This window comes from Pongo pygmaeus, chromosome 7 (assembly GCF_028885625.2).
Source record: "Pongo pygmaeus isolate AG05252 chromosome 7, NHGRI_mPonPyg2-v2.0_pri, whole genome shotgun sequence".
Classification (NCBI taxonomy): Eukaryota; Metazoa; Chordata; class Mammalia; order Primates; family Hominidae; genus Pongo; species Pongo pygmaeus.
This window is the reverse complement of record NC_072380.2, coordinates 23683350-23710254: the sequence shown is the minus strand read 5'-3', so window position 1 is coordinate 23710254 and position 26905 is coordinate 23683350. Positions and strand designations below refer to the sequence as shown.

The 26905-nt window shown below is 43.5% G+C and overlaps 1 protein-coding gene across 5 annotated transcripts in view; it reads right to left on the bottom strand.

Annotated features, from left to right (window-relative positions):
• SLC25A37 (solute carrier family 25 member 37) overlaps window positions 1-26905 on the bottom strand; it is an 80142-nt gene that overhangs the window by 11812 nt on the left and 41425 nt on the right. For 4 of the 5 annotated variants that reach the window (XM_054497373.1, XM_054497375.2, XM_054497376.2 and 1 more), the window contains one exon: window positions 21745-25905. The exons of the other annotated variant lie outside the window; for it this stretch is intronic. In XM_054497373.1, coding sequence (XP_054353348.1) covers window positions 25385-25905 — 521 coding nt within the window. In that variant the 3' untranslated portion in view covers window positions 21745-25384. Of the gene's footprint in view, window positions 1-21744; window positions 25906-26905 lie in introns of those variants that run through there. 5 annotated transcript variants of the gene reach the window in all.

Sequence of the window (26905 nt, the reverse complement as noted above, 5' to 3'; positions counted from 1 at the left end):
CTCCCCAAATTGCCTATGTTAAAATCCTAACCCTGATGATATTAGGAGGTGCAGCCTCTGGGCCAATTAGGTCATGAGGGTGGTATCCTCATGAATGGGCTTAGTACCCTTAAAACAAAGGCCTGAAAGAGACCTATTGCCTCTTCCACCATGTGAGGACACAGCAAGAAGGCACCATCTATGAACCAAAGAGCTGGCCTCCGCCAGACATTGAATCTGCCAGTGTCTTGTTCTTGGACTTTCCAGCCTCCAGAACTGTAAGAAATAAATTTCTACTGTTTATAAGTTGCTCGGTTTATGGTATTTTGGTGTAGCAGCCCAATAAGACACTCATCCTATGCTATCTGATTTTCTATCAAAGGAGAGTAACAGGTCAGGGGGACCAATGAATACCCCTCAGACCCTGCCTCACCTGGCATGCCATGCTGTGGCTCATTTCTTAAGGATTCCATGACCATACCAGCCATAGAAGCAGAGCTATTTTAGGAACGTCATAGGCCTGGGGCTTTCCTACTTTTGGAGTTCTCATCCCATATTAAATAAAAATTTTAAAATTTGCCAGTACACCAAAATCAAAATGCTTTGCATTACCCTTGAGCTGCAGGCTAGAAAACTATATGGTCACTCATGAGTTTCTAGTTATGCCAGAATGTCCAGCTCCTTTATTGGGATGGGACTTCCTAGCCACCCTTGGAGCCACTTTACATTTATGAGGCCCGGGGGAGCTTTATTGTTAGTGATTGTTGTTTCTAAGCCAGCCTGAGAAAAACAAGAGATCCACCTCCTCGAAATAAGGTCCCAAAGAGCCCCACAAGTATGGGATCAAAAAACCCCTGGGAAAGCAATACAGGTTCAGCCAATGAGCCCCTCTTTAGAAGACAAAAATAATTTCCCATAGAAGCATCAATATCTCCTCAAACCAAAAGCCAGGCAAAGACGGGCTGCAACTGAGAAGTTTTTAAAACATGGCCTCCTGGTTCCATGTCAGTCTCCTTGCAATATTCCTGTCCTCTCTGTTCAGAAACCAAAGAATATCATCTACTTCAAGATTTATGAGCCATTAATGAGACCATAATTCCCTTACATCCTATAGTGTCTAATACTTATAATTACCCAAATACTGGGAGACACCAATTGGTTCACGATATTAGATCTTAAGGATGCTTTCTTTTGTATCCCTTTGCTCCCCAGCTCTCAATATTCTCTCAATTGTTTGCTTTTGAGTGACCCTATTCTGAAACTAGTATTTCCCAGCAGTACGCCTGAACGGTACTGCCTCAGGGCTTTAGGGATACCCCTAATTTGTTCTGAAACATCTTGGCATGAGAATTAAGGGAGCTAGAGTTAGACAGGGGAGCAAATACTCCAATATGTAGATGACATCCTGGTATACAGTCCCACTAAAGAGGACCCAGATAAGAATGGCATTCAAGTCTTTGACTTCCTAGGAGAAAGAGTACTCATCTCTCCATCCAAGGCCCAGATTTCTAAACCAGAGGCAAAATATCTGAGGTACATCCTAAGACCAGAAAATCAGACCTTGTCTATCAAACAAAAGGAGGTTGTCTAAAAGGTGACACCTCCACAAATGAAGAAATAATTCAGAGCCTTCCTGGGTATGACAGGATTTTGCAGGATTTGAATCCTAGGATTTAGGTTTATTTATAAGTCACTGTATGAGGCCCTGACAGGGCCAGAGCATGAACCTCTCAGAGGGGTTTGCATAGTAATAAACCACACATGTTGTTCTTATATTAACAATTCAGGATTTAGTTGAACTGCAAGTTCAAAAGACTTACCAATAGGCTACCTGGCCTCATAATTTCAATAACCCCACTGCTCAAACTATCTGGATTCCATCAAAGGATATCTACCAAGAGTGACATGGTACCCACCTTTCCTGGGACCTTTAATTGCTATCATATTATGGCTACTCTTTGGTCTTTGTTTAACCTCCTTGCAAAGTTTGTGTCTTCCAGGTTGCAACAGTTCCACATCAAAACTATGGTTATGCTAGGATTCCAGCCAGTCCCTGCCTTGGATTCAGACTGATGATCCACCCTTGGGACCCTTAGACAGGTAGCCAGAAATTTCTATGTCCTCACTATGCAGGGTCAATGCCCCTGATCAACAGGAAGTAGATTCAGAAGACTGACTTCCTCCCTCATCAATTCCTAAGAATAAGGTACGGAATCTCTGGGAGCGGGTAGGAAAAATGAGACAGAAATAATACAGGGTGGTCACACCTGTATGATTAAAGGCTATGGGCTGATAAAACCCTGAAAACCAGGGTGTGGACCAAGCTGACTAAGAGCAACTAGACCCAACATGGTGCTGAATTTGACCAAGATTTCACCTAGGACCTTTTTATATGCTCATTAACACACAAAATCCTATACACATTAGCGCCATGACAGTTCCAGGACCACCCATATTTGGTGTAAAAATGAGTGGCACCGCAGTTCCAACAAATGCTCATCTTCTTCCAGGAATTTTCATGAATATTCCACCCTTTGGTTTAAAAAAAAACCATAAAGATAGAAACCCCAAACCCCATTGCAAGACTCTGTCTTAAGTACATCTGCACTCCACTTTCTTAAGTGTGTACTTTTTACTTTGCAAAAAATCTCTACTCTCACTAAAAAATAAAATAAATAAAATAAAATTTGCCAGCATGTCACATTAAATATAATTTATACATGGCTACATAAGCATTAGAAGCAATTAACTAGTTGATACAGTTTTGTAAACATCTAACTGGGTATTCATTAATTTCTGTTTTCTTTTGTTTTCCTTTCATGTTTTGAGATCAATGCATTTCTTTTGGGTTTTCAAACATTCCCATTGTCCCCTGTAAAGCTGGTACACGTAAGGAGTTGATTATCTTGTGCTTAATGGATACAATGGCCTTGCACAGAGGGACACAGGAATGTCACCTCTTGGCCAAACCCATGGTACACCAAACTCAAGATGCTTTTACCACCCATGGCCCAAAATATTTGAAGAGAGGAGGAACCCAGAGTTCTAACACCATCAGTCAGTTTCACTTGTATTAGTCATTCCATATTCACAACCACTTTTTGAGCTTGAAATTAGTATCCTCATGTTCCAGACAGGGAAAATAACCACAAAAGTTCTCAGCAACTTGCCCAATGTCCCATCTCTAGAAAGTGGGCTTTTGAACCCAGGTCTCATGGCTCTGAATTCCACCATCTTCAGCTTAGTCATGACTCCTGCAGGCACAGCAGAAAGTCATGGCTGTCTTTCCTGGCATTTAAAGTTAGATAAATATTGGCAAACTTCAATGATTATTTAATGTTCTGCCATTCTTAGATTTGTTTATATCATTTAGGAGATACTCATTCTTTTTATGTCTGTATCTTCTTGCCCAAAATGGCCCTTATTCAAGGTGTAAAAGGCACTCCCATGTAAGTGCTGTTTATTTTGCTTTTTTTTTTTTAACTACTTTCTGTGTTCCTTCTTAGCCTTGCCTATCAGAAGCAATCTCTCCTCTTTATGCCTAGATGACATGCCATCTGTAGAATTCACTTGGCACTTGGAACCCAATGTCTCCTTTTCATTCCTGCTGATCTGGTCTCTCTCAAACAGCACTCTGGGATCCCCCAAGCAAAGATTGAATCTTATGCTTCTTGCTGTCTCCCTTAGCAGTGTGGTCTAATAGTAAATGGGTCCTGGTTTCCGGATCCCCCTCTGATGCTAGCCAGTTATGTGATCTTGGGCAAGTCACCAAACATCTCAGTCTCTTTATTCATGAAATGGAAAAAATAATTGTCCTGCTTACCTCACAGGATTATTACAGAGATGAGACAGCAAGTCAATGTCTAGGTAAGTGCTTTGCAACCTAGAAATATTATGCAATTATACAAGGTTATTAGCCAAAAGTATTGCTGAGTGATACTGGGAGGAGTAGGTCGCTAGGGTCTCCTGCCAAACAAAGGAGTTTATAAACTATGACAGGGACCACTACTGCACTAGGCTTCCCAAGATCACAGCAGGTACATGAACCAATGGATAGGATTTGATGTGACAGCTGATTTGGCAGTCAGCCTTCTAGGAGAGCAAGGAAAAATTACCAGGCAGTGACACTCTTGTGAGCCAGCAGATCTCCTGGTCCCTTCAAAAACTCCATCCCTGAGTGGAACCATTGGATCACCAGACACCTAGAATATACCAAGGGCTATTGCCAGCACTCAAGCACTTACCTTAACAAAACATCAAAGGTGCAAGCACAGATGCTGGTACATGGAAAAGGCACTTTGCCAAATCTTTTCTTAAAGCCCTAAATTGTCAAGGTGAAGAAGCTGTGAGAGCAGAATGGGCTAAAGCACAATGAGTAGTTCTGGAGGAAGCTGAGGCTGGGGAGAGACTGAGAGGGAAGGAGGCTCCAAGCCCAGGATGAGGGGCAAGAAGGGAAAAATCAGATGCTTCAACTAGTAAATCGGGTCTTAACAATTCACTGGGGAAATGCTTGCTATGGAAAAGGAATAGTACATTCCTTTTCCACATACTGAGCTATTCCATAGTATAGCTCAAAATGGAAGCAAAGCCACCACCTGTAATAAATTGCAAGCAAAGAAAGACACCTGGGCTGTCAAGATCTAACATCACCAAGGCTAGCCCACCACTCCAAGTCTAAAACCTATCTCCCTGTCCCCTAGTCTAATACCTCCTATGGCCAGCAGGCCTCTTCATTCTCTCAGCTCTTTCCAAAGCCCCTAGCTTTTGTTCACAACAGTCCATCCATCTTTCCTAGAATGGCCCTGCCTTGGTATATCCCACTCAAAGCCAGTATGGCTGCACTTGACAACTGGGTAAGTCTCTCCTCCTGCACAAAGCCTACTCCATCCACCCGAGTACCTTGGAATGCCCCACTCCGCTGAGATCATAGAAGACTTGGTGCATACATCTCTTGTAGAGCAAGCTTTTCTAGAAGCACAAGTGAGCAAATGTGCATGTGTTTCTAGTTTGAATTCCCTAAAAATCAGAGCCTGAGTCAAGGACATGGGTCAAGGACTTCAGTGAAGGCTGTTTATTTGGAAGACGATGCCAGAAAGCAGAGGAGTATACGATGTGAGACAGGGAAGAAGGAACCAAGCAAGGATGCATTATTAATGGTCTACATCTTGAGCAACTGGGCCTCAACCACATTGGAATCCTCTGAGGAACCACATAGAATGTGCCTGGGAATTGTCCTAACTGAAGACAGGTGGCTGGATCACATGGCCATGGTCTTGCCTTCATTGTTAGGGTTGCCTTTGGAGGCTTTATCTTGCCCCTCTTTTTGTGCTTTCAGGTCACAACTCACACAATGGTGTATGTCACCTCTTTGGTGTGACATACCTCCTTGGGCTTCAGAGAAAGCCCTGAGGCTGCAAATCCATGGGAATCAGTTTGATGCACCACAAGTCACCCCAAGATCTGCTGCAGTGAGCATGCACATGCTTCCTCTTGGCAACCAGATCATAAGCTCCTGGAGTGCAAAGATCATAAAAGGAGAAAGAAAACCAGGCAGATGGCTCCAACTGTAGACTGACATTATTTTGGCTAAAATCTTGAGATAGTTTGCTCTTGGTTGTTTTCAATTGATGGCATTTTATCAGTCCCTTTCCCCTATGTTCTCACTGAGGAATAAAACCATAGCATTATATGGCAAAACCATAGCATTATATGGCAAAATCATATAAGGAAATAATACAGGAAAAGCTGTGCCTTCATTCATAGTAGCAGCAACTGTGTCTATCACCATCTTTAATTCAGAAGAAAAGTGGGAGAAATCTCACCTTTTTCCATTAGATCCTTTGCTGGCCCCCATCTTGCCCGTCCTTCAAGAGGCAGGGTCAGACCCAAATGACCAGACTGACTCTGGGGAAGTCAAGTCATTTAACCTCTCTGAGCCTGAACGTCCCCATGTGTAAACCAGGGACAGTAACTGTGCTGACACCACAGGGATAATGTGAGCATCACATACGGTAATGTTTGAAAAGACTTTGCAAACTGTAAACAGACATTCAAATGTCAGTTATTATTATAGCAGATTTGGGTCCCAGATACTTGCCCTGCAGCAATCCCTGCTGTGCCAGCTGGACAGGATCTTGCTTCCTTCTCTGAAAAATCCAGCTCAAGTTTTATATACCTCAGGACACATGTCCCATGCTGCCCAGGGTATTATTTATGCAGGCGCCTTGTGTGTTTTTCAGTGTCCCCCACTGACCACAGGGCTTTGTGCTTCGCTTTTTTTTTTTTTTTTTCAGATGAATTTTAGACTCACACTTTTTAAAAAATCCATAAGAATGGTTCTCAACTTCCCCTGGGGAAAGTACAGGCACCTCAGCATGACCTCAGGGCCCTGCCCAGGTGGAGACCTGGCTACCTCAGTGCAGGCCAGACCACTCTCCTCCTCCTACACTCTGGCCTCCTCACACTGCTCCTGTGCCTCCTGCACCCTCTCTCTCCAAGTTGCAATGCCTCCTGCTTGACTTCCTCCATCCAACTCACACTCAACATTTTCAACTTAGTTTTACCCCATTCTTCCATGAAACCTTTCTTAGGCCTCTTCATACACTCATTCCGTAGGTTTTTGTTTGTTTGTTTGTTTTTAATTTTTGTTTTAGAGACAGGGTCTCACTCTGTCACCCAGGCTGGAATGCAGCGGCACAATCATAGCTCACTGTAGCCTCGACCTCCTGGGCTCACACAATCCTCTCACCTCAGCCTCCTGAGTAGCTAGGACTACAGGCATGCGTCACCACAGCTGGCTGATTATATTTCTTATTTTTGTAGAGACAGGGTCTCACTATATTATCCAGGCTGGTCTCAAACTTCTGGCTTCAAGCCACTCTCCTGCCTCAGTCTTCCAAAGTGCTGGGATTACAGATATAAGCCACTGTGCCTGGCCAATATATATATATATATATTTAGTATCTAGTATGTGCCAGTGCTGTGCAAGTGTTGTGCAATGGTGAACCTATCTCTCTTAATGCCGTTTCTCACAGATCTAGAGACCTTACTCATAATACTGGTCTTAGACTTAGACAATATGCCTGTGAGTTTTTCCTTTATGGCTATTTTATGCATGCGCTTTGCGTCTACCCCACTTAAAAGCTAGATCTTTGAAGAGGGCTCCTTTGTGCCTTCCTACTAACAAGCAAAACAACATGCAGCATAGGATAGGCATATGTTTAAAAAGTGCATGACCCCACTCTCAGCCATAAGGGAAAGAAATACATGGGAAAAGCTGACTATGATAAATTTTCTACACAATGATCAATTAAAAACATTAAAAACGTAGGAGCATGCCTTGACACAAACATGACTTAACTAAATACAAGAAGGTTTAGTTCTAGGCCCCTAGACAAACATAAGTTAATGTAATTTCCTTTACAAATGCTGCCATGGGGGCAAAAATCTGTTACAATAAGAGTCCAGAAGTTGAGACAGATGGAAGTTTCCAGTTTGAGAAGTGAAGGGGTGTGGCTCCTGTATTAATGAAAATCAGATGCCACCTTGTGGCCAAAAATCAAAATTCAGGGATTTCGCTGGGGAAAAAGAATTGAGTGCTGTGAGAATCAAATAAAAAATTGCACTCCACAAGGAACACAGATTATCCCAGTGAGGACACTGTATACTCACATTTACCCTCAAAAGACTTCTTTGCTGTAATCTATGACCTTCTTATAGCCATAATCCTTAAGTCAAACACGTACTACACTCAAAAGCCTCCAAAAGCCCTGCTCTAATCGATAGGACCAGTTGTCACCTCAGCTAAAATGCAGTGGTGATTTATCCCAACAAACTCTCAAGGAAATATTGATCTCTGAAAGAGTAAAGATGACATCACACCTATTTTCAGGGAAATTGGGTGAAACACAATTTTCTTTCAAGAGCAAATAAACTCTCAGAGACAAGAGAATGAATATTTTGCAAAAAGTTGGCTATATGAAATCATTTTTAACCAATATTTCATAGGCATATATAAGTGACCAATTTTGACAGTACTGGGAAGTTTAGGATTTCTCACAAACTAAGAGCTACTGAATAGAAAAGATCAAAATAAACATAATCATGCCTTATTGCAGATATCTAAACTTTTTTAAAACTACAGACCAATACTCTCATGAACATAGAGGCAAAAATCCTCAACAAAATATTAACAAATCAAATCCAACAACATGAAAAGAATATGCACCATAAACAAGTGGGATTTATCCCAGGTGTGCAAGGCTGGCTCAACATTTACAAATCAGTTAATGTAATCCAGCACATTAAAGGCTAAAGAAGAAAAATCACAGAATCATATCAATAGATACAGAAACAGCATTTAACAAAATTACACCCATTCATGATCAACATTCTAAATAAATTAGTAATAGAGGAAAACTTCCTCAACTTGATAAAGAAAATCAACAAAAAACCTACAGCTAATATCATATTTAATGATGAGGAACTAGAAGCTTTCCAAATAAAATCAGGAATAAGGCAAGGCTGTCCCTTCCCACCACTCCTTTTCAACATTGTGTTGGCTGGAAGTCCTAGTGAATGCAATAAGACAAGAAAAGAATAGAAAACCAAAAGCTATACTGATTGAGAAGGAAGAAATAAAACTGTCTCTGTTCACAGATGACATAATTGTTGATGTAGAAAAATCTAAAAAAATCAACAAGAAAACACCCTGGAATAAATAAGTTATTAAAGCAAGGTTGCAAGACATAAGGTTAATATACAAAAGTCAAACATATTCCTATATAGCACCAACAAACAAATAAAATATGAAATTAGAAACACAAAACCATTACATTAGCATCTGCCAAAATAAAATACTTAGGTATAAATCGAACAAAACACATACAAAATCTAAATGAGAACTACAAAACTCTGATGAAAGAAATTTAAAAAGAACTATATAAATGAAGAGATATTTCAAGTTCTTGGATAGGAATGTTTTATACTGTCAAGATGTTAGTTCTCCCCAGATTGATCTATAAATTCAGTGCAATTCCAATTAAAATCTCAGCAAGTTATTTTGTGGATGTCAACAAACTGATTCTAAAGTTTACGTGGCGAAAATAAAGATCCAGAATAGCCAACTCAATATTGAAATATTGAAGGTAAAGGGCTGGATGCAGTGGCTCACGCCTGAATCCTAGCACTTAAGGAGGCCAAGGCAGGCAGATCACGAAGTCAGGAGTTCAAGACCATCCTGGCCAACATGGTAAAACCCCGTCTCTACTAAAAATACAAAAATTAGCCGGGCATGGTGGCACGTGCCGGTAGTTCCAGCTACTCGGGAGGCTGAGGCAGGAGAACCGCTTGAACGTGGGAGGTGGAGGTTGCAGTGAGCCAAGATTGTACCACTGCACTCCAGCCTGGGTGACAGAGTGACACTTTGTCTCAAAAAAAATAAATTAAGTTAAATTAAATTTAAAAAAAAACGAAATATTGAAGGAAAAGAACAAAGTCAGAGGACGGTCATGATGCAAATTCTAGTGTTATTAATAATACAGTCATCAAGACAGTAAAAGCACTCTTTCACCAAGTGGTATTGGTGAAAGAATAAACAAATAGATCAATGGAACAGAATAGAGCCCAGAAACAGATCCACATAAATACAGGCAGACCTTGTCTTACTGCACTTCACTTTACTGTGCTTTGCAGAGGTTGTGTTTTTTATAATTGAAGGTTTGCGGCAACCTTGCATGCAGCAAGTCTATCAGTGTCATTTTCCCAACAGTATGTGCTCCCGTTATGTCTCCGTGTCACATTTTGGTAATTCTCACAATATTTCCAATTTTTTCATTATTATCATCGCTGTTATGGTTAGCTGTGATCAGCGATCTTTGATATTACTATGGTAATTACTGACCTATGTCCATATAAGATGGCAAACTTAATTGAGAAATATTACATGTATTCTGACTGCTTCACTGACCGGCCATTCCCCAATCTCGTCTCCCTCTCCTCATGCCTCCCTATTCCCTGAGACATAACAATATTGAAATTAGACCAGTTAATAACCCTACAAAAGCCTGTAAGTGTTGAAATGAAAAGAAGAGTTGCGCATCTCCCACTTCAAGTCAAAACATAGAAATGATTAAGCTTAGTGAGAAAGGAACGTCAAACGCCAAGGTACGCCCAAAGATATGCCTCTTGTGTCCAACAGTTAGCCAAGTTGTGAGTGCAAAGGAAAAGTTCTTGAAGGAAATTTAAAGTGCTGTTCAAGTGAATACACAAATGATAAGAAAGCAAACAGCCTTATTGCTGATATGAAGAAAGTTTTAGTGGTCTGGATAGATCAAACCAGCAACACCATTCCCATAAATCAAAGCTTAATTCAGAGCAAGGCTGTAACTCTCTTCCATTCTATGAAGGCTTAAAATTGTGAGGAAGCTGCAGAAGAAAAGCTTAAAGCTAGCAGACGTTGGTTCCTGGGGTTTAGAGAAGAAGCCGTCTTCATAACATAAAAGGGCAAGATAAAGCAACCAGTGTTGATGTAGAAGCTGCAGCAAGTTATCCAGAAGATCTAGCTAAAATAATTGATGAAGGTTGCAACACTAAACAGCAGATTTTCAATGTAGATGAAACAGCCTTCTTTTGGAAGATGCCGTCTAGGACTTTTAAAGCTATAGAGGAGAGTCAACGCCTGCCTTCAAAGCCTTCAAAAGACAGCCTGACTTTCTTGTTAGGAGCTAACGCAGCTGGTGTCTTTAAATTGAAGTCAATGCTCATTTATGATTTCAAAAATTCTAGGGTCTGTAAGAATTATGCTAAATCTACTCTGCCTATGCTCTATAAATGAGACAACAAAGCCTGGATGATAGCACATCTGTTTATAGCATGGTTTACTGAAGGTATTAAGCCCACTGTTGAGACCTACTGCTCAGGAAAAAAAGATTTATTTCAAACTATTACTGCTCATTGGCAATGCGCCTAGTCACCCAAAAGCTTTGATGGAGGTGTACAAGGATATTAATATTTTACGCCTGCTAATACAACATCCATTCTGCAGCCGATGGGTTAAGGAGTAATTTCAATTTTCAAGTCTTATTATTTAAGAAATACATTTCATAAGGCTATAACTGCTATAGATAGTAATTCCTTGATGGATCTGGGCAAAGTAAATTGAAAGCCTTCTGGAAAGGATTTGCCATTCTAGATACCACTGAGAATATTTGGGATTCATGAAAAGATTTTGAAGTGTCAATATGAACAGGAGTTTGGAAGAAGTTGATTCCACTCCCAGGGATGACCTTCAGGGGTTCAAGACTTCAGTGGAGGAAGTCACTGAAGATATAGTGGAAACAGCAAGAGAACTAGAATTAGAAGTGAAGCCTAAAGATGTAACTGAATTGCTGCAACTTCATGATAAAACTTTACTGGATGAGAAGTTGTTTCTGTTTTTTTTTTTTTCTTTTTCTTTTTTTAGACGGAGTCTCGCTCTGTCGCCCAGGCTGGAGTGCGTTGGTGTGATCTTGGCTCACTGCAACCTCCACCTCACAGCTTCAAGCGATTATCCCGCCTCAGCCTCCCGAGTAGCTGGGACTACAGGCACATGCCATCACACCTGGCTAATTTTTTGTATTTTTAGTAGAGACGGGGTTTCACCATGTTAGCCAGGACATGTCTCCATCTCCTGACCTCGTGATCCACCCACCTCAGCCTCCCAAAGTGCTGGGATTACAGGCGTGAGCCACCATGCCCAGCCAAGAAGTTGCTTCTTATGGATTAGCAAAGGAAGTGGTTTCTTGAGATGGAATAGTCTACTCCTGTTAAAGATGCTATGAACATTGTTGAAATAAAAACAAAGAATTTAGATATCTTACACAAACTTAGTTGATAAGGCAGCAGCAAGATTTGAGAGAACTGACCCCAATTGTGAAAGAAATTCTACTTGTGGGTAAATGCTATCAAACAGCATTGCCTACTACAGAGAAATCTTTCATGAAAGGAAGAGTCAATTGATGCAGCAAACTCTATTGTTGTCTTTTTTTTTTAAGAAATTGACACGACCATCCCAATCTTCAGCAACTGCCACCCTGATTAGTCAGCAGCCATCAGTATGAAAGCAAGACTTTCCACCTCCAAAAACATTGTGACTCCCTGAAGACTCAGATGATCACTAACACTTTCAGCAATAAAATATTTTAAATTAAGGGGTGTACATTGTTTTTTAGACATAAGGCTATTGTACACTTAATAGACTGCAGTATAGTATAAATATAACTTTTATATGTACTGGGAAAGCAAAAAATTTGTTTGACTCACTTTACTGCAATATATGCTTTATTATGGTGGCCTGGAATCAAATCTGCCATATCTTTGAGGTATGACTCTATAGCCAACTGATCTCAGACAAAGGAGCAAAGCCAATACAATAGAAAAAAGTAGTGCTTTCAACAAATGGTGCTGGAACAACTGGACATCCACAAGCAAAAAAAAAAAAAAATGAATCTAGTCACAGACCTATGCCCTTTACAAAAATTAACTCAAAATGGATCACAGTCCTAAATGTAATATGAGAAACTACAACATTCCTAGAAGATGACATAGAAGAAAATGTAGATGACCTTGGGGTTGGCAATGCCTTTTTAGATAAAAACCAAAGGCAGGATCCAAGAAAGAAATGATAAGCTGGACTTTATTAAAATAAAAATTTCTGTTCTGCAAAAGACACTGTTAAGAGAATGAAAACCCAAGCCATAGACTGGGAGAAAATATTTGCAAAAACATACTTGATAAAGAACTACGATCCAAAATATACAAAGAACATTTAAAACTCAACAATAAGAAAACAAACAACCCAATTAAAAAATGGGCCAAAGACCTTAGCGGACACCTCACCATGAAGATGTACACGTGGCAAACACACATATGAACAGATGCTGCACATCATATGTCCTCAGGGAAATACAAATAGAATAATGAGATCCCAGTACAAACCTATTAGATGGCCACAATCCAGAACACTGATGACACCCAGTGCTGGTGAGGATGTAGAACAACAGGAACTCCCATTAGCTGTTGATGGGAAAACAAAATGACACAGTCATTTTGAAAGACAGTTTTGGCAGGGTTTTGTTTTTTTTTTTTTTTTTGAGACAGAGTCTCGCTCTGTTACCCAGGCTGGAGTGCAGTGGCGTGATCTCGGCTCACTGCAACCTCTGCCTCCCGGGTTCAAGCGATTCTCATGCCTCAGCCTCCCAAGTAGCTGGGATTACAGGCGTGCACCACCACACCCAGATAATTTTTTATATTTTTAATAGAGACAGGGTTTGGCCATGTTGCCTAGGCTGGCTCAAACTCATGGGCTCAGGCAATTTGCCTGCCTTGACCTCCCAAAGTGCTAGGATTACATGTGTGAACCACCGCACCCAGCCCGGCAGTTTCTTATAAAGCTAAGCAGACTTACCTATGATCCAGCAATTGCCCTCCTTAGCATTTCCCAAAGGAGGTGAAAATCTATGCTCACACAGGAGCTACACATGGATGTTTATAGCAGCTTCATTTGTAATTGCCAAAACTTGAAAGCAACCAAGATGTCCTTCAGTAGGTGAATGAATACATGGATTACATCCAGACCCGGGAACATTATTCAACACCAAAAAGAAATAAGCTATCAAGCCATGAAAGGACATGGAGGAATTGTAAATGCACGTTACTAAGCTAAAGAAGCCAATCTGAAAAGACTACGTACTTTGTATGTTTCCAACTACCTGACAGTCTGGAAAAGGCCAAACAATAGAAACAATAAAATGATCAGTAGTTGCCAAGGGCTACCAGGAAGGAGGAAAGAATAAACAGACTGCAGAGGATTTTTAGGACAGTGAAACTATTCTGAATGATAGTACAGTGATGGATACATGCCATTATATTTTTGTCCAAATACATAAAATGTACACCACCAAGAATGAACCCTAATGGAAACCATGGACTTGGAGTGATAACGATGTGTCAATATAGGTTCATCAGGTATAACAAATGCATCGGTCTGATGAGGGATGTTGCCAATGGGGGGATGATGCATACATGGGGATGCATTATGGAAAAAATCTAGTATCTGCTTATCAGTTTTGCTGTGAACTCAAAACTGCTGTAACAAAATAAAGTCTATTTTTTAAAAAAGTTTTAGACATATAGACCCTACAATAAAAAACATCATGGAGGCCAGGCACACTGGCTCACTCCTGTAATCCCAGCACTTTGGGAGTCCAAGGCAGGTGGATCACAAGGTCAAGAGATCGAGACCATCCTGGCCAACATGGTAAAACCCCGTCTCTACTAAAAATACAAAAATTAGCTGGGCGTGGTGGCACACACCTGCAGTCCCAGCTACTCAGGAGGTTGAGGCAGGAGAATCGCTTGAACCCGGGAGGCGGAGGTTGCAGTGAGCTGAGATTGCACCACTGCACTCCAGCCTGGCAATAGAATGAGACTCCTTCTCAAAAAAAAAAAAATCATGGAAAATATACAATGTGCCTTCCTATAGTAACGGACTGTGGGAAAATAAGGGCATCACATTCCATGAGCTGCTGGCACACAAGACCCATTTTGTTTCAAGCACTAGGCTGGAGGGCTTGGACTGTACCAGAGACCAACAGTCCCCATTCAGAGTTTAGAAAGACATATAGGAAAATAAATTATTTACTTGCAAGTGCACAGAAACATAGCAATTAAAAACATATTAAAGAAAAGGATGTGAAATAGTCACATCCATCATTCTCCTATATCAAGTTCCTGGATTTTAGTCTTTATTTGTAGAGTAGTTTAGGAAGAGGGAAGTGAGAAGAAGTAAAGCAAAATGGTAATGAATGATTCTTTATGGTAGGTAAGTTAAAAGGCCTGTGAGATTTTCCTTCTAATTTCATCTAAAAAGCATGTAATCATATTTTAATCATAGACTTAGAGGCTAGATAGAGCCTGTACTCTGTGGACATTATTACAGGCTAGAGATGCTAGAGGAGCTATTATTACACGTCATCTGGCCCAACCCTTTCATTTCGCAGCTGAGGAAACTGCAGACCAGAGAGATTAAGTGATATACCCAACATCACCCAAGATCACTCAACCAGTTTAGTGACCTGCAGGACTAGCATCTAGGCCTCTGACCCATCTGTTATATGCTCAATGGTTAAAATGGACCAGAGCAAACAAATCACTTCATTATATGAACAAATAAGAAAATTATCCTTGCATTGGAATCCTCTCAAAGGTAATTGTATGCTTTTCAAATGTGGCTTTGAGAAACTTGCTGATCTTAAAAACAAAAGAGTTATAGAAGCCAAGGTGGACATTCAAGAGAGCATCAAGAAACAAAGATTTTGATGGAAGTCAAAATCAGCAAAAATAATCTCTTCAAGATAGGAAGCTGGATCAGATTACGTGTGACAGTAAGAGTCTAAGGACGTTTGTTAAATGAGTGCTCTTGACAACCCAAGCTCATTGGAACACCAGGAGGCTTAGAACCTCATGTTCCATTTTGTGTAAAGGAAGTTTTTCTACCATGATGAATACTAGGCCCAGGGTTTAGTTCATTCTTCCCATCTAGAACATTCTTTTCTCCTGGCTGCTCTTCCCAGTATGACTGCCTCTCAGTCTCATTAACCATGACCCCCTTCATGTGTAATTTACCCAGATTTTACTCATTTGTGAGCTTGAGGAGAAATGTGAGAGGGAGTCATGCAGGACAATTTGCCCTCAGACCTTGGACCCTACCTAAAGATTGTGAAATGACCATGGAGTTCCATTGTTATGGATATACACGAAACCCTGAATGGATCACTGGATGTGCTAGAGACTACGCAAAAACCCAAGGAAGCTCCTAGCACTTAGGTATTACCAGTTTCCAGGCTGGTGATGTTCTTGTAGTCTTAGACCAAAGCCGCTGAAGCTTGGGCATTGGCCTTGAGTCCTCAGGTTTTTCTGTTGCGGTCAAGGACTCTCAATGTCGAAAGTGCTAATAGAAAGCAGCACCTATTAAAGTCTCATGAAGCCCAGAGCTACAGACAGACATTATGAATATCCATAACTATTTACATTAAAATTTGCACATTGATATGGTTTGGGACTGGGCGGGGTGGCTCACACCTGTAATCCCAGCATTTTGGGACGCCAAGGTGGGCGGATCATTTGAGGTCAGGAGTTTGAGACCAGCCTGGCCAACATGGTGAAACCCCGTCTCTACTAAAAATACAAAAATTAGCCAGGCGTGGTGGCACAAACCTATAGTCCCAGCTACTTGGGAGGCTGAGGCAGGAGAATCGCTTGAACCCAGGAGACGGAGGTTGCAGTGAGCCGAGATCATGCCACTGCACTCCCGCCTGGGCAAGAGTGAGACTCCATCTCAAAAAAAAAAAAAATATATATATATATATAGATATATATATATGTATATATATATATACATATATATATATATATATTTGGTTTGGATTTGTGTTCCCACCCACATATCATGTTAAATTTTAATCCTCAATGTTGGAAGTGGGGCCTGGTAGTAGGTGACTGGATCATAGGGGCAGATTTCCCCTTTGGTGTTGTTCTCATGATAGTGAGCTATTACGAGATCTGGTTGATTAAAAGTGTGTAGTGCCTCCCACCTCATTCTTTCTTCCACCTGCTCTGGCCGTGTAAGACAAGTCTGCTTCCCTTTTACCTTTCACCATGATTGTAGCTTTCCTGAGGCCTCCCTGGCTATGCTTCCTGTACAGCCTGTGGAACTGTGAGCCAATTAAACCTCCTTTCTTTATAAGTTACCAGTCTCAGGTATTTCTTTATAGCAGTCAGTGCGAGAATGAACTAATACACACATTATTTATTTCTAAACTTTATGCAGACACAATCGGGGAAAGATTCAGGATGTGCTGGTATATTTCACCAGCTGGTTGCATTAGGCTCAACATAGAAATCTTGGGATATATATTTGTCACCTGTCAACCCAAGCTAAAGGTGTCCAACAAGAGAATATTTTCACTGTTCAGCAGGCAGCAAGAACTCCTTCCACAAACTCACATACTGATGAGGACAAACACCCCTGGTACATATCTCCCTTTGTTCTTTTTAAACCCCCTCTTCCCTTAAAGGCAGCCACCCCAAGGGGCAGCATGACAATAATGAAGAAGCCAGATGTCCACAGTCCCTCTTTCTGTAGCTCTGAGCTTCATGAGGTTGCAGTCGGGTGCCCTTTCAACACTGAGGGTACTTCACAACAATAGAAATACACAAGGACTCCACGGCGATACCCAAGCTTCAACTGCCTCAGGTTGCAGACTAAAACATCGCTGGTATGATTTTGATTTATACTTTTTGTTGTCACAGATGAGTTTCTGATGACAGTGGACAGGGGTTGAGCTGTCTGTCTCTGCTAAAGTGGCCCTTGTGTCCTCTTAGCAGTAGTGCTGGGGGCTCTGCCCAGAGTCTCACTTACTATGGAAAATGAAACATCAAAGCTACCATAGGTAAGTATCAGCATAAGCAAAGAAGAGCTTCTTAAAGAAGCTATGGCAAGAGGAACTTGGAAGTCTGGAATTGTGTTATATCCATGGCTTCACAAAAGAGAGGTCACATGTTTACCAAAGTAACATTACCTTTAGGAGGCAAGGCCAGAGAAATGGGGAAGCTTGGAAGTATCCTAAATTTGATAAATGTATTGGGAATACAGATTTTACGGTATGTTGCTGGGGACCCTTAAAGAAATTATTTTACTACAAAAATACCAGGACAGCCGGGATGGTCTATAAATCATTTAACTTCTTAATAGATACCTAGTTTGTTTTCCAGCTTTTCACTTTCATGAACAAGCCTGGGATGTGCAGTTTTGAGTGTTTGTCTAATTATTGCCTTTAGGTAGCCTCTGAAATATTATGCTAGATACAGTAGGAATGGTGCTGGGTGCATGGGGTCAGGGGACAGGGAGGTGTGGAAGCAGCTGAACTTGGTGAAGGTGACATTTAAAAGGGAATCCAAAAAGGCAAGAGAGTAAGTGTAGGGAAAAACAAACCAGGAACAAAGAAGACAAGAGCAGGGAGAGACAATGTAGGTTTTTTTTAAATAGCTTTAGTTGCTAATATTTCACACCTAAGCTTGTAGAACTGATGACTACCCCTCCTTTGTAAAAGCCTCACCTCTTGGTTACTTCATAACTCTCTGACCACTCCAGCCTCTCCTGGTTCCCATTTCTCTCTTCACTATTAAATGTAAGCCTTCCACGAGATTGTTTTTCTCCCTAGGGACTCTCCTCTGCCCATGGCTTTGGCCATCACATCCCTTGGCCTACATGCCAGGTCCTTTGTTCCAGTTCCAGCCTTTCTCCTGACCACCAATATTGCATTTCCTTCTGGGGGTCTCCACCTGGATGTCCCACAGGAGTTTCAAGCTTAACAGGACATCAGAAGTTTGTTACATACAATGAACAATAACTGTCACTCTTAAGCAGAATGTGGGAAACAGTAGGCTGGAGGGCTATGGAGAAAACGGGAGTGAATAAACCACAGTCTCTGCCCTCACTGGGCACATCATTCTGGGCAGAAGGCAGCAAAAATGCAAAGTGAGGTCATCCATGGCAGGTTGGAGGCCTGTCAAAGAGGCTGTAGATACTGACAAAGAGGAGAGAAAGATCACATAGACAGGCAAATTAGGAGGAGCGCCACAATGCGGTAGTAAATGCTATCTTCAAGGCAGCCTGAAAAAGGGGACTTGAATGAGCAGAGAGGAGGTGGCAGGAAAGGAAGACATTCCAATGGGAACAAAGTTCTGGAAAGAGCACAGCACCACCCTGTTAAGAAGATTAAGACCTCAGGGTCTTACACAACCATCCTGCTGACCTATTCTGTTTCTCTCTAGTCATTACCTTACACACGAAGCTAAACTTGGAACGGCCATATGCAGGAAAGCCTATTAAATTCAATCAACAATGAAGAGCCCTTGAAGGTCTTAAGCAACTGAGTAACATGGTAAGCCTCTGGCAGCAAGGGGGGATAGTCTCTTGAGAATGAAGGACAAGTTGAGATCCAAGAGATCTCCAGCAGGTCACTGGACATTGAAATCTGGAGTTCGGGAGAAGAATTGGGGTGCTACAGCCCCACATCTAAGAATCATCTTCCCAGAGGAGGGCAGATCAGCACCAAGGGGGTGTGGAGAGACAGGATCCCCAGCGGCAGAACTTTTCCAAGCAGCTATACTTTAGGTGGCCCGGAAAGGAGCTGAAGCTGGTGAGGGGCCAGAGAAGGTAGTCATAGAGGTGGGAGGCCAGCAGGAAGCAGAGAAATGGAAGTCAAGTAGGGGAGCTAAAGAGAGAGCCCTCAAGTGTTGTGCATGCTCAAGGAGAAAGACTAGGGAGGGACCCGTGGACTTAGAGATGTGGTGTCTATGCCCAAGGAGGAGGAGGACTAAAGACAGACTCATGGACTTGGAGATCAGGCATCTATGCCAAGAAGGAGCAGGACTAAGGAGAAACCCATGGACTCGAGATGAGTTTTCCATGCCCAAAGAAGAGGAGGACTAAGGAGAGACCCATGGACTTAGAGATGAGGGATCTTCTCTGCCACCATGTATTAGTCCTCTCTGCCAGGTCTTCCTACTCCTGTCAGACAGCCCAGCCTGTTCTCAGCCTGCCCTAGAGTCCTGCACCCCCAGGCCTCTGTTGACTTCACCTCTACACTCTCATCGATCCAGTCTCTCTCATTCTGTTTCGGTTTCCTTCACCTTTCTCTTAGTCATACCTCTTCTGGACAATTTCACTGTGACACAGAACTGACCATCTCCTGGCCTCCTCCATATTTCTTCTTCATTTGGTCCTGTACACTTTAGCCAGATGAGTTTCCCTAGAACCAAGCTCCAATCATGGTGTCCCCTGCTCAAATACTCTTGATAAGACTCCCCATTACCTACTGCTTAAAGGTCAAACTTCTTACAATGGCAGTCAAAGCTCTTATGTGCAGCTAACTTACCATGAGGGTGTCTCCTACAAAGCCCTTATGGATGCAAACCAAGCTTTTTTCTCCCAAATTGCTCTTATTTCTCTTAGACCACTCACTGCATTCAGACTTAGACCAGAGGCAATGCTTTGTTCCCTTGCAAGCAATCATAACCCACCTCCACATCTGCCCAGTTGGCTGTGTATTTCTCTTGTACAAGACTAGGCTCATTACTTCTTCTCCGAAATGTTTGTCACATTAAGTCCCCTCCTTGGGTAGGAGCAGAGGTCTCTCCTGGAAGAGGTAGCTGATAACTAGAAAACACGGAACTCAGTAAGGAGACCTTGCCCCCAGAGGAAAGGTATACCTTCCTTTCATGGCCTTTTTAGGGCTGGAATTTGAATGTGGTCGTGCTGGAGAGGGCTCTTAAGTGATAGAAAGATGCCTCCATGAGGAGGCAGGTGGCAAACTAAGAGGGACACCACAGAAGGTCCCCCCAGGTTGACGCTGGGTTCTACTTTTCATATTTTCCTCTCAGCAAATCTCCACTGAACACCTAGCACATACCAAGCACTATGCTATGTGCCAGCAGTGGTGTGCTGATAAACCAGCCATTGGAAAAGCAAAGGCCTTGATAAGTAGTGCTTGACAATTTCTGTGGTGTAAATATTCCCACTGTTGCTGATTTCAAGCTACCAACATGGTAATATGGAATGTGAAGCTGGGAAGGAATGTGTGCTGTACAACCTAGAGAGCTGGTACAGGGCCAGCCCCAGCACACCACTGGCTGGAAATAAAGCAGCAAATAGGACAGACAAGGCCACTGTCTCATGAAGCTTGGTCTAATGGGCACAAAGCTACTGTTTTGCTTCCATGGCTGACTTTGCTACCATCTTGATGGGTCAAGATCTGATTGTCTTAAGGAGTTTGCATCTCCCCTTGTACTCTTCTACTAGGCTATAAGGCCTTCGAGGACAGGGACCACATCATATACTTCATTCTGTCCCCAGCACCTGCATGAGGCTCTGCTCATGGGAGGCACAGCCAATTTGTTGGCTGACTGATTCCATGGTGGAGAGAGAGGGGCGATATCTGTTGAATGAATCCATATCTACTGGAAGCAGATCAGCTGTGCCGCCTACCCCAGAGGAGGGGAAGCAACCACAAGTTGGAGTAGCACAGCATTGGCCACAGGTAAATTACAAAACAGGGAGTTTATCCCAACTCTCCCCATTCACTAACCACCACCCCTTTCTACCTCCGGGCACCCCTGCATTGGCCAGTTCTCAGGCCTGACCTCAATTCTGACCCTGCACCATAGCAGGCCAAGGGCTTCAGTGGTCATACTGAAGGTGGGTGCTCAGACTTTCAAAATTGTGGGAACCATCAGAGTCATCCCTGGCTTCTCAAAGGGGTCCAAACCTTCCCTCCTCCCACCTCCAAAAGCGGTCACGTTCTCTGGCTTAAGCTGATGTGTAAGACAGAGAAAACAGGCATGAGCACAGCACGTTCCAAAGAACCACTTGTAGGCTGCCACACACAGCCAGGCTCTCACAATAAGAAAGAAAAGTGCCACCCTCCCCAGCATGGTGAGCCAAGCCAGTGGGAGGGCTCCCGCTCCTGCCCAGCAAGACAATGCAAACACCACCATCAATCTGCTTGCCCTGGGGAAATGGGGTTGCAGGGGCTGCTCCTATCAAAGCTGCAGACCTTGGTCCTTAGTGCTCAAGAGGAACAGGCATAGGCCCCGTGAAGGACGTCCCCTCTTGCCATCCACTCCCTTCTCATTTCAGGATTCCCACCACAGAGCCCACAACACTTCCAAGATCAGTACTTTATTTTCTCTAGCTCCAGTGTTTTGCAACTGTAGCAGCATATCGGAAACATCCCCACACAAAAACACACAATTCTCCCCTTCTTCAAAGAACTGGCAACAATTGAGAGGCAGAAACAATAGTTACTACAGGCATTTGAGAAATTTAAGAAATAACACTTTCTCACCCTTAAAACATACATTGTGCGTCTTGCAGGTAGGAAGCAGCAGTACATTTGTCATTCAAAGACACAATCATCCTTAAATAAAGTTAAATAAAACCTTATTGGCATAACAATGTGTTGGAGATGCAGCTTTATGGGGAGTTTGGAGGAAGGTGCTTGGAATAAGACATAAGCATTTTAAAAGAAAAAAAAAAATGAAGAAAGCAAACTACACATAGAATGTAACCCAGTAAATAGATTCAATGCAAAGTTAGTCATGGGGAGATTTCACCCATTTGGAAAAAATCACTTTATTGTTCTAAAATAAAGCTGTGATTTACAGGTAGTTGAACCTCAAATCATGGTTTGGGCAGAAGAGCTACTCACACACATCACGTACAAGTACGAGTGCTGTACTCAGGTGGCACTGACTGGCTGCAGATGTCACTCCAAAGACACCAATGACTGAGTACATGCAACGGTTATACTGAGTTGGTCACCAGGGTGGGATAGTGGAGTGGGGAGGCCTCTTCCTATTTCGCACTTTGCAATGTCAAAGTCACAATAAGAAACCGGACTGCAGTCTGCATGGGGCAATAATACCAACTTTGGAAATAAAGGCCAGAGGGGAAAGTTAATTTCTACAAAATTAACAAACACTTGTATCTGCTCAGTGCTTCACAACTTTCAAGGCTTTCCTCAACCTCCTGATGACCAGGCATGCAGGCTGGCCAAGTGGCTGCCCGAGCTGACTCATCCCTCATCACACAGGGAGGGGCCGGCAATCAGGGCCCACAGAACTCCAGGGTCCGGTTTTTGCCTTTCCATTTTTTTTTTTTTTTTTTTTTTTTTTTGAGACAGAGTCACTCTGTCGCCCAGGCTCAAGTGCAGTGGCACAATCTCAGCTCACTGAAACCTCCACCTCCTGGGTTCAAGCAATTCTCCTGCCTCAGCCTCCCAAGTAACTGGGACTACAGGTGCCTGCCACCACGCCCAGCTAATTTTTTGTATTTTTAGTAGAGATGGGGTTTCATCATGTTGGCCAGGCTGGTCTCAAACTACTGGCCTCAAGTGATCCGCCTGCCTCGGCCTCCCCAAAGTGCTGGGATTACAGGCGTGAGCCACCACACCCCACCTTCACCTCTCCTTCTTGCATCCCCCTAACCAAAGGAGTGCTCCTAGAGAAATCAAGTTTATTTTCTAAACACCAGTGAAAGCAAAATCCAGTAGGAAATAACTTGCTTCAGTGTGGCATATCTTAAGTGGACCAAAAGGGGTGGGAGGATAATTTTTTTACAAATTTGCTTTAAATTCTACTTTGAAATTTAAGAATTTGATTTTTTTCTCCTCCATTTGCAGAATTTAACACCATTTAACATGAACCCAAGGCAGGTTGAGAGCGGAGATGTAAACATTTTCAACAGCAGCGTGGACTTCACGGCTTTCTACATCCCCATGTGGGTTGAGGCTGCAACTGGTTTTGGGGAGTGGGGGGCAGAGCAGGGAGAAGGCGTTAACCCCCAGATGGGACAGGGCAGCAGCCAAGCCCCACAGCCCAGCTGCAAGGGGCTGTTCACGGGGCACACGTGGGAGGTACCCAGTTTGGCTCTTTCCCATCCCTGATCTGAAAAAGGAAGTCAACTGACTGATAAAATTCCTCATCGCTATTAGGGCAAAATCTACTCCCCAAGGCACTGTGTGCATGGTCCCAAGATGGAAATTCTCCACGTGTTACTTCCTAGGCAGTAGCACCACTCAAAAGAATCCAGGCCTGAGCCTCCTTGGTGAGAGGCACCACACTGACCGTGGTGGGTGGCGGCAGGTCAGGACCCGGCTCACTGAAATGCAAACACACATGAGCTTCCTGCTCATTTTTAAAGACAAGCTCCAGTGAGGGCTCCAAATCAGAGACAGTGCAGCTCGTCTCATCGGTATTCCCTTGCACGGCAGCCTGGCAGAGCACCAAATGGCACGGCCAGGGAAAACGGGCTTGTATTTTCTGAGCGGCAATCTGACTCGGCACACACCATTTCAGAAAGCGAGGCTGCAAAGCCTGTGTTCTCAGGTGACGCAGAGCAGACAAGGATGCAGAATAGCTTCTGGAGAGGGGTCTTCCGACTCCGGCATAAGGGTCCAGCTCAGACCTCAGCCGCAGGGCCCTAGCAGATAGGCCTGGCTCTTGTCACATGCAGTGAGAAGCTGTGACATGAGAATTAATAGTTGGGACAAGACAGGGGGACAGACAAAGACCGGAGACATGCTTCCCTAGACTGCACAGGGAAACACAGGAGATGAGATTCAGTCAAAACACACATAGATCACGTTACCTGAAGTGCCTGAGTTAAAAGGCTGATGCAGAAATAAGTCCTAGGATGAAGGTAGGATTTATCCCAAACACCTGCCCCACAAGTCGCCACATGCTGCCTATCAAGGGCTTCTAAGTGCTGACCCGGGAAGGCAGGCATTCACGTCACTCACAACCCGGGGAGGAAGCGGTCTCAGCAGGTTTATGCCCAGCCACCCCAATTCTACTGGGCTCCACCACCCTCCAGCGGGCGAGATCCTGCCACCCGGCATGTGTGCGTGTGTGTACACAGCAAGAGAAAATAGGCCAGGGCCAGATCTCTGGTCCTGGAATTTTGGGGAAAGACAAAGGAAAAAGGCACATGAAGGTGGCTGATTGAATTTAAAAGCAAAAAAAAAAAAAAAGGTAGCTGCAAGTGACATATCATTATTTTGATTTTTTTAACGTACCTTTTCTCCCCCATGAAAAGAGAAATTCAAAATATAAACTTTATTATTTTACATTCAAGTGAAACTTCCATCTGGAGGGGCTAAACACAGCTGCAGGCCACATTCACTGATGTATTACTTTGGTGCCTTTTTCGTTCACCTGATGGAAGAATTCAACCCTCTTATTTAAAAACATAACAACAACAACAACAAAAACAGCTGGAGAGTCCCAGCCGTAATACTAGGTGTAGACACGCACAAGCACACACACAAATTCAAAAACTTCTACATAGAAAAATAAAGGATAAACATTATCCATCTATTTTGTACTGTGTAATGGAACTTTTATATACATAAATTTTTTTTTTTTTTTTTTTTTTTTTTTTTACTGTTTTCGGTCACTGCAAATTTTCTTCCCTCCTCTGGGATCTAAGGATCCAGGGAGGAGGCTGCCACAGTGAAGCAGAAAAGCTACATTCTGCCCAGGGAGGAAGAGAAAAAGCAATTTCTCGCTCCCCTTCCCAAGTCTTTCCTGTCCACCACCACCTCGGATGTCCCTGCAGACAGCCTTCCGGTGAGCGGCCGTCCCGTCCCCTCCTCTCTCTAAGGCATTGGGGAGCAGAGGGCCCATAGGCAGCACCCTGCAAAAACAAAAATGATCTAGGTGTGAGGAGAGGGCAAGGGGCTGGATGCAGGCAGAGAATGACTTTAAGAAAAGATTCTATGATCCCTTCCCACAGCCTGTTCCTTTAGTATGGAGCTCGATTTTCCAGCTGGCGCTTGGTGAGGAAGTACTTGAAGAACTCATAGACAGACCAAGAAATGGCAGTGGAGGGCATCTGGTAGATGACACGCGCCTGGATGCCTTTGAAGTAGCCGGCCAGGCCGTTGAGCTGGTACACCGTCCGGAAGGCATTGGCCATGCCCGACAGCCGGCCGCTGATGTTGGCCAGCGAGAGGGCCACGTTCTCCTGAGTGTTGAGAAGGGTCTTACAGACGTCCAGGGGGGTCGTGGCGGCCGCGGCGAGGGCCCCGGCCAGCCCGCCTGAGATGATGTGGGACTGCGGGTTGTAGGTCCGGTGGGGGTTGACCTGCTCCTGCAGGAACTCGTAGGTGATGAAGTGGATGGACTGGAAGGGGATGTTCATGGTCAGCTGTGTGGTGTAGCTCCGGTAGAAGGCCCCCAACCCCTCGGTCCTCCACACCGTCCGGATGCAGCTGATTGCTGACCGGTGCTGCGAGTTGTACATCTGCAAGCGCTGCTTCACCACTGTGGTTGGAACCGCGGGGCAGGCCAGACGGACAGCCAGTGGGCAGTGGGTTGGATGTGGCCCCACCCCAGGTCGGAATGAAGCCAAGCCATAAAGAGAAACAAGCCAGTTAGACACCGGAAACAGGCAAGAGCCAGCACACACAGCCCTAGTCTGAGCAGCCGCAGAGGGCCAGCTCCTGGCAGTCCTGGGTTAAAATCCATTTTTATCTCCAGGACTCACGCCTGGAAGGTGGCTATTTCCATAAGTCTCTCCTGCCTGAATCTTGCTGAAGGCAGCCCCCGAACCAGGCAGCCACTTCAGGCTAGAGTCGCTGATCTATTTCCCAGATCCTGGCTACCCCTGGTAGGAACCCTCAGGACCCAACACAAAGCTGAATCCTGTCCCCTGTCCCCTCTGCCCTCCTCCTTCCCCAACACATCTACTGGAAGCGTGTCCCCTCGTGTATTCTCAGGGGTTTGTGCCTCTAATGGTAATTCTAGCTTCTGTGACACAGTGTGTTTGGAACAGACGCTAGAATTATGTCTACCCAAGTTCAATAACATTCTAACTGGAGTTCACAGGACAAGAGGCAAATGAGACTAACAGTGGTACCTTAGGCTCAGGGTTTTAATGGCCTCATGTATTGCCAAATAAATACATACAATGTGCTTTACTTTTAAACAAATAAAGACTGTAAACCAATAGTTATGACAAAGAGAAAGAGAGTTTGAGCCTCACTTTTTTCTCCTTTAAAAAAGATAAACAAAACCCTTGCTTGGTTACACAAAGTTAACTACCTGTTTACTGACCAGGTCCCTGAATGAACCACCATAAAAAGAAACCCAAGATATAGAATACGTAAGCGAATATTTATTTGGGCATTTTTAGGTTTTTCATTGAACTACTTCCAAGAAGGGTTTCCTCTCCACGCACCCCCCCCACCCCCCCGCCGCCGCTTACCTAAGAATGCCTCTTTCCTGCACCCAAAACACTCTATCTTGAACACATTCATTACAG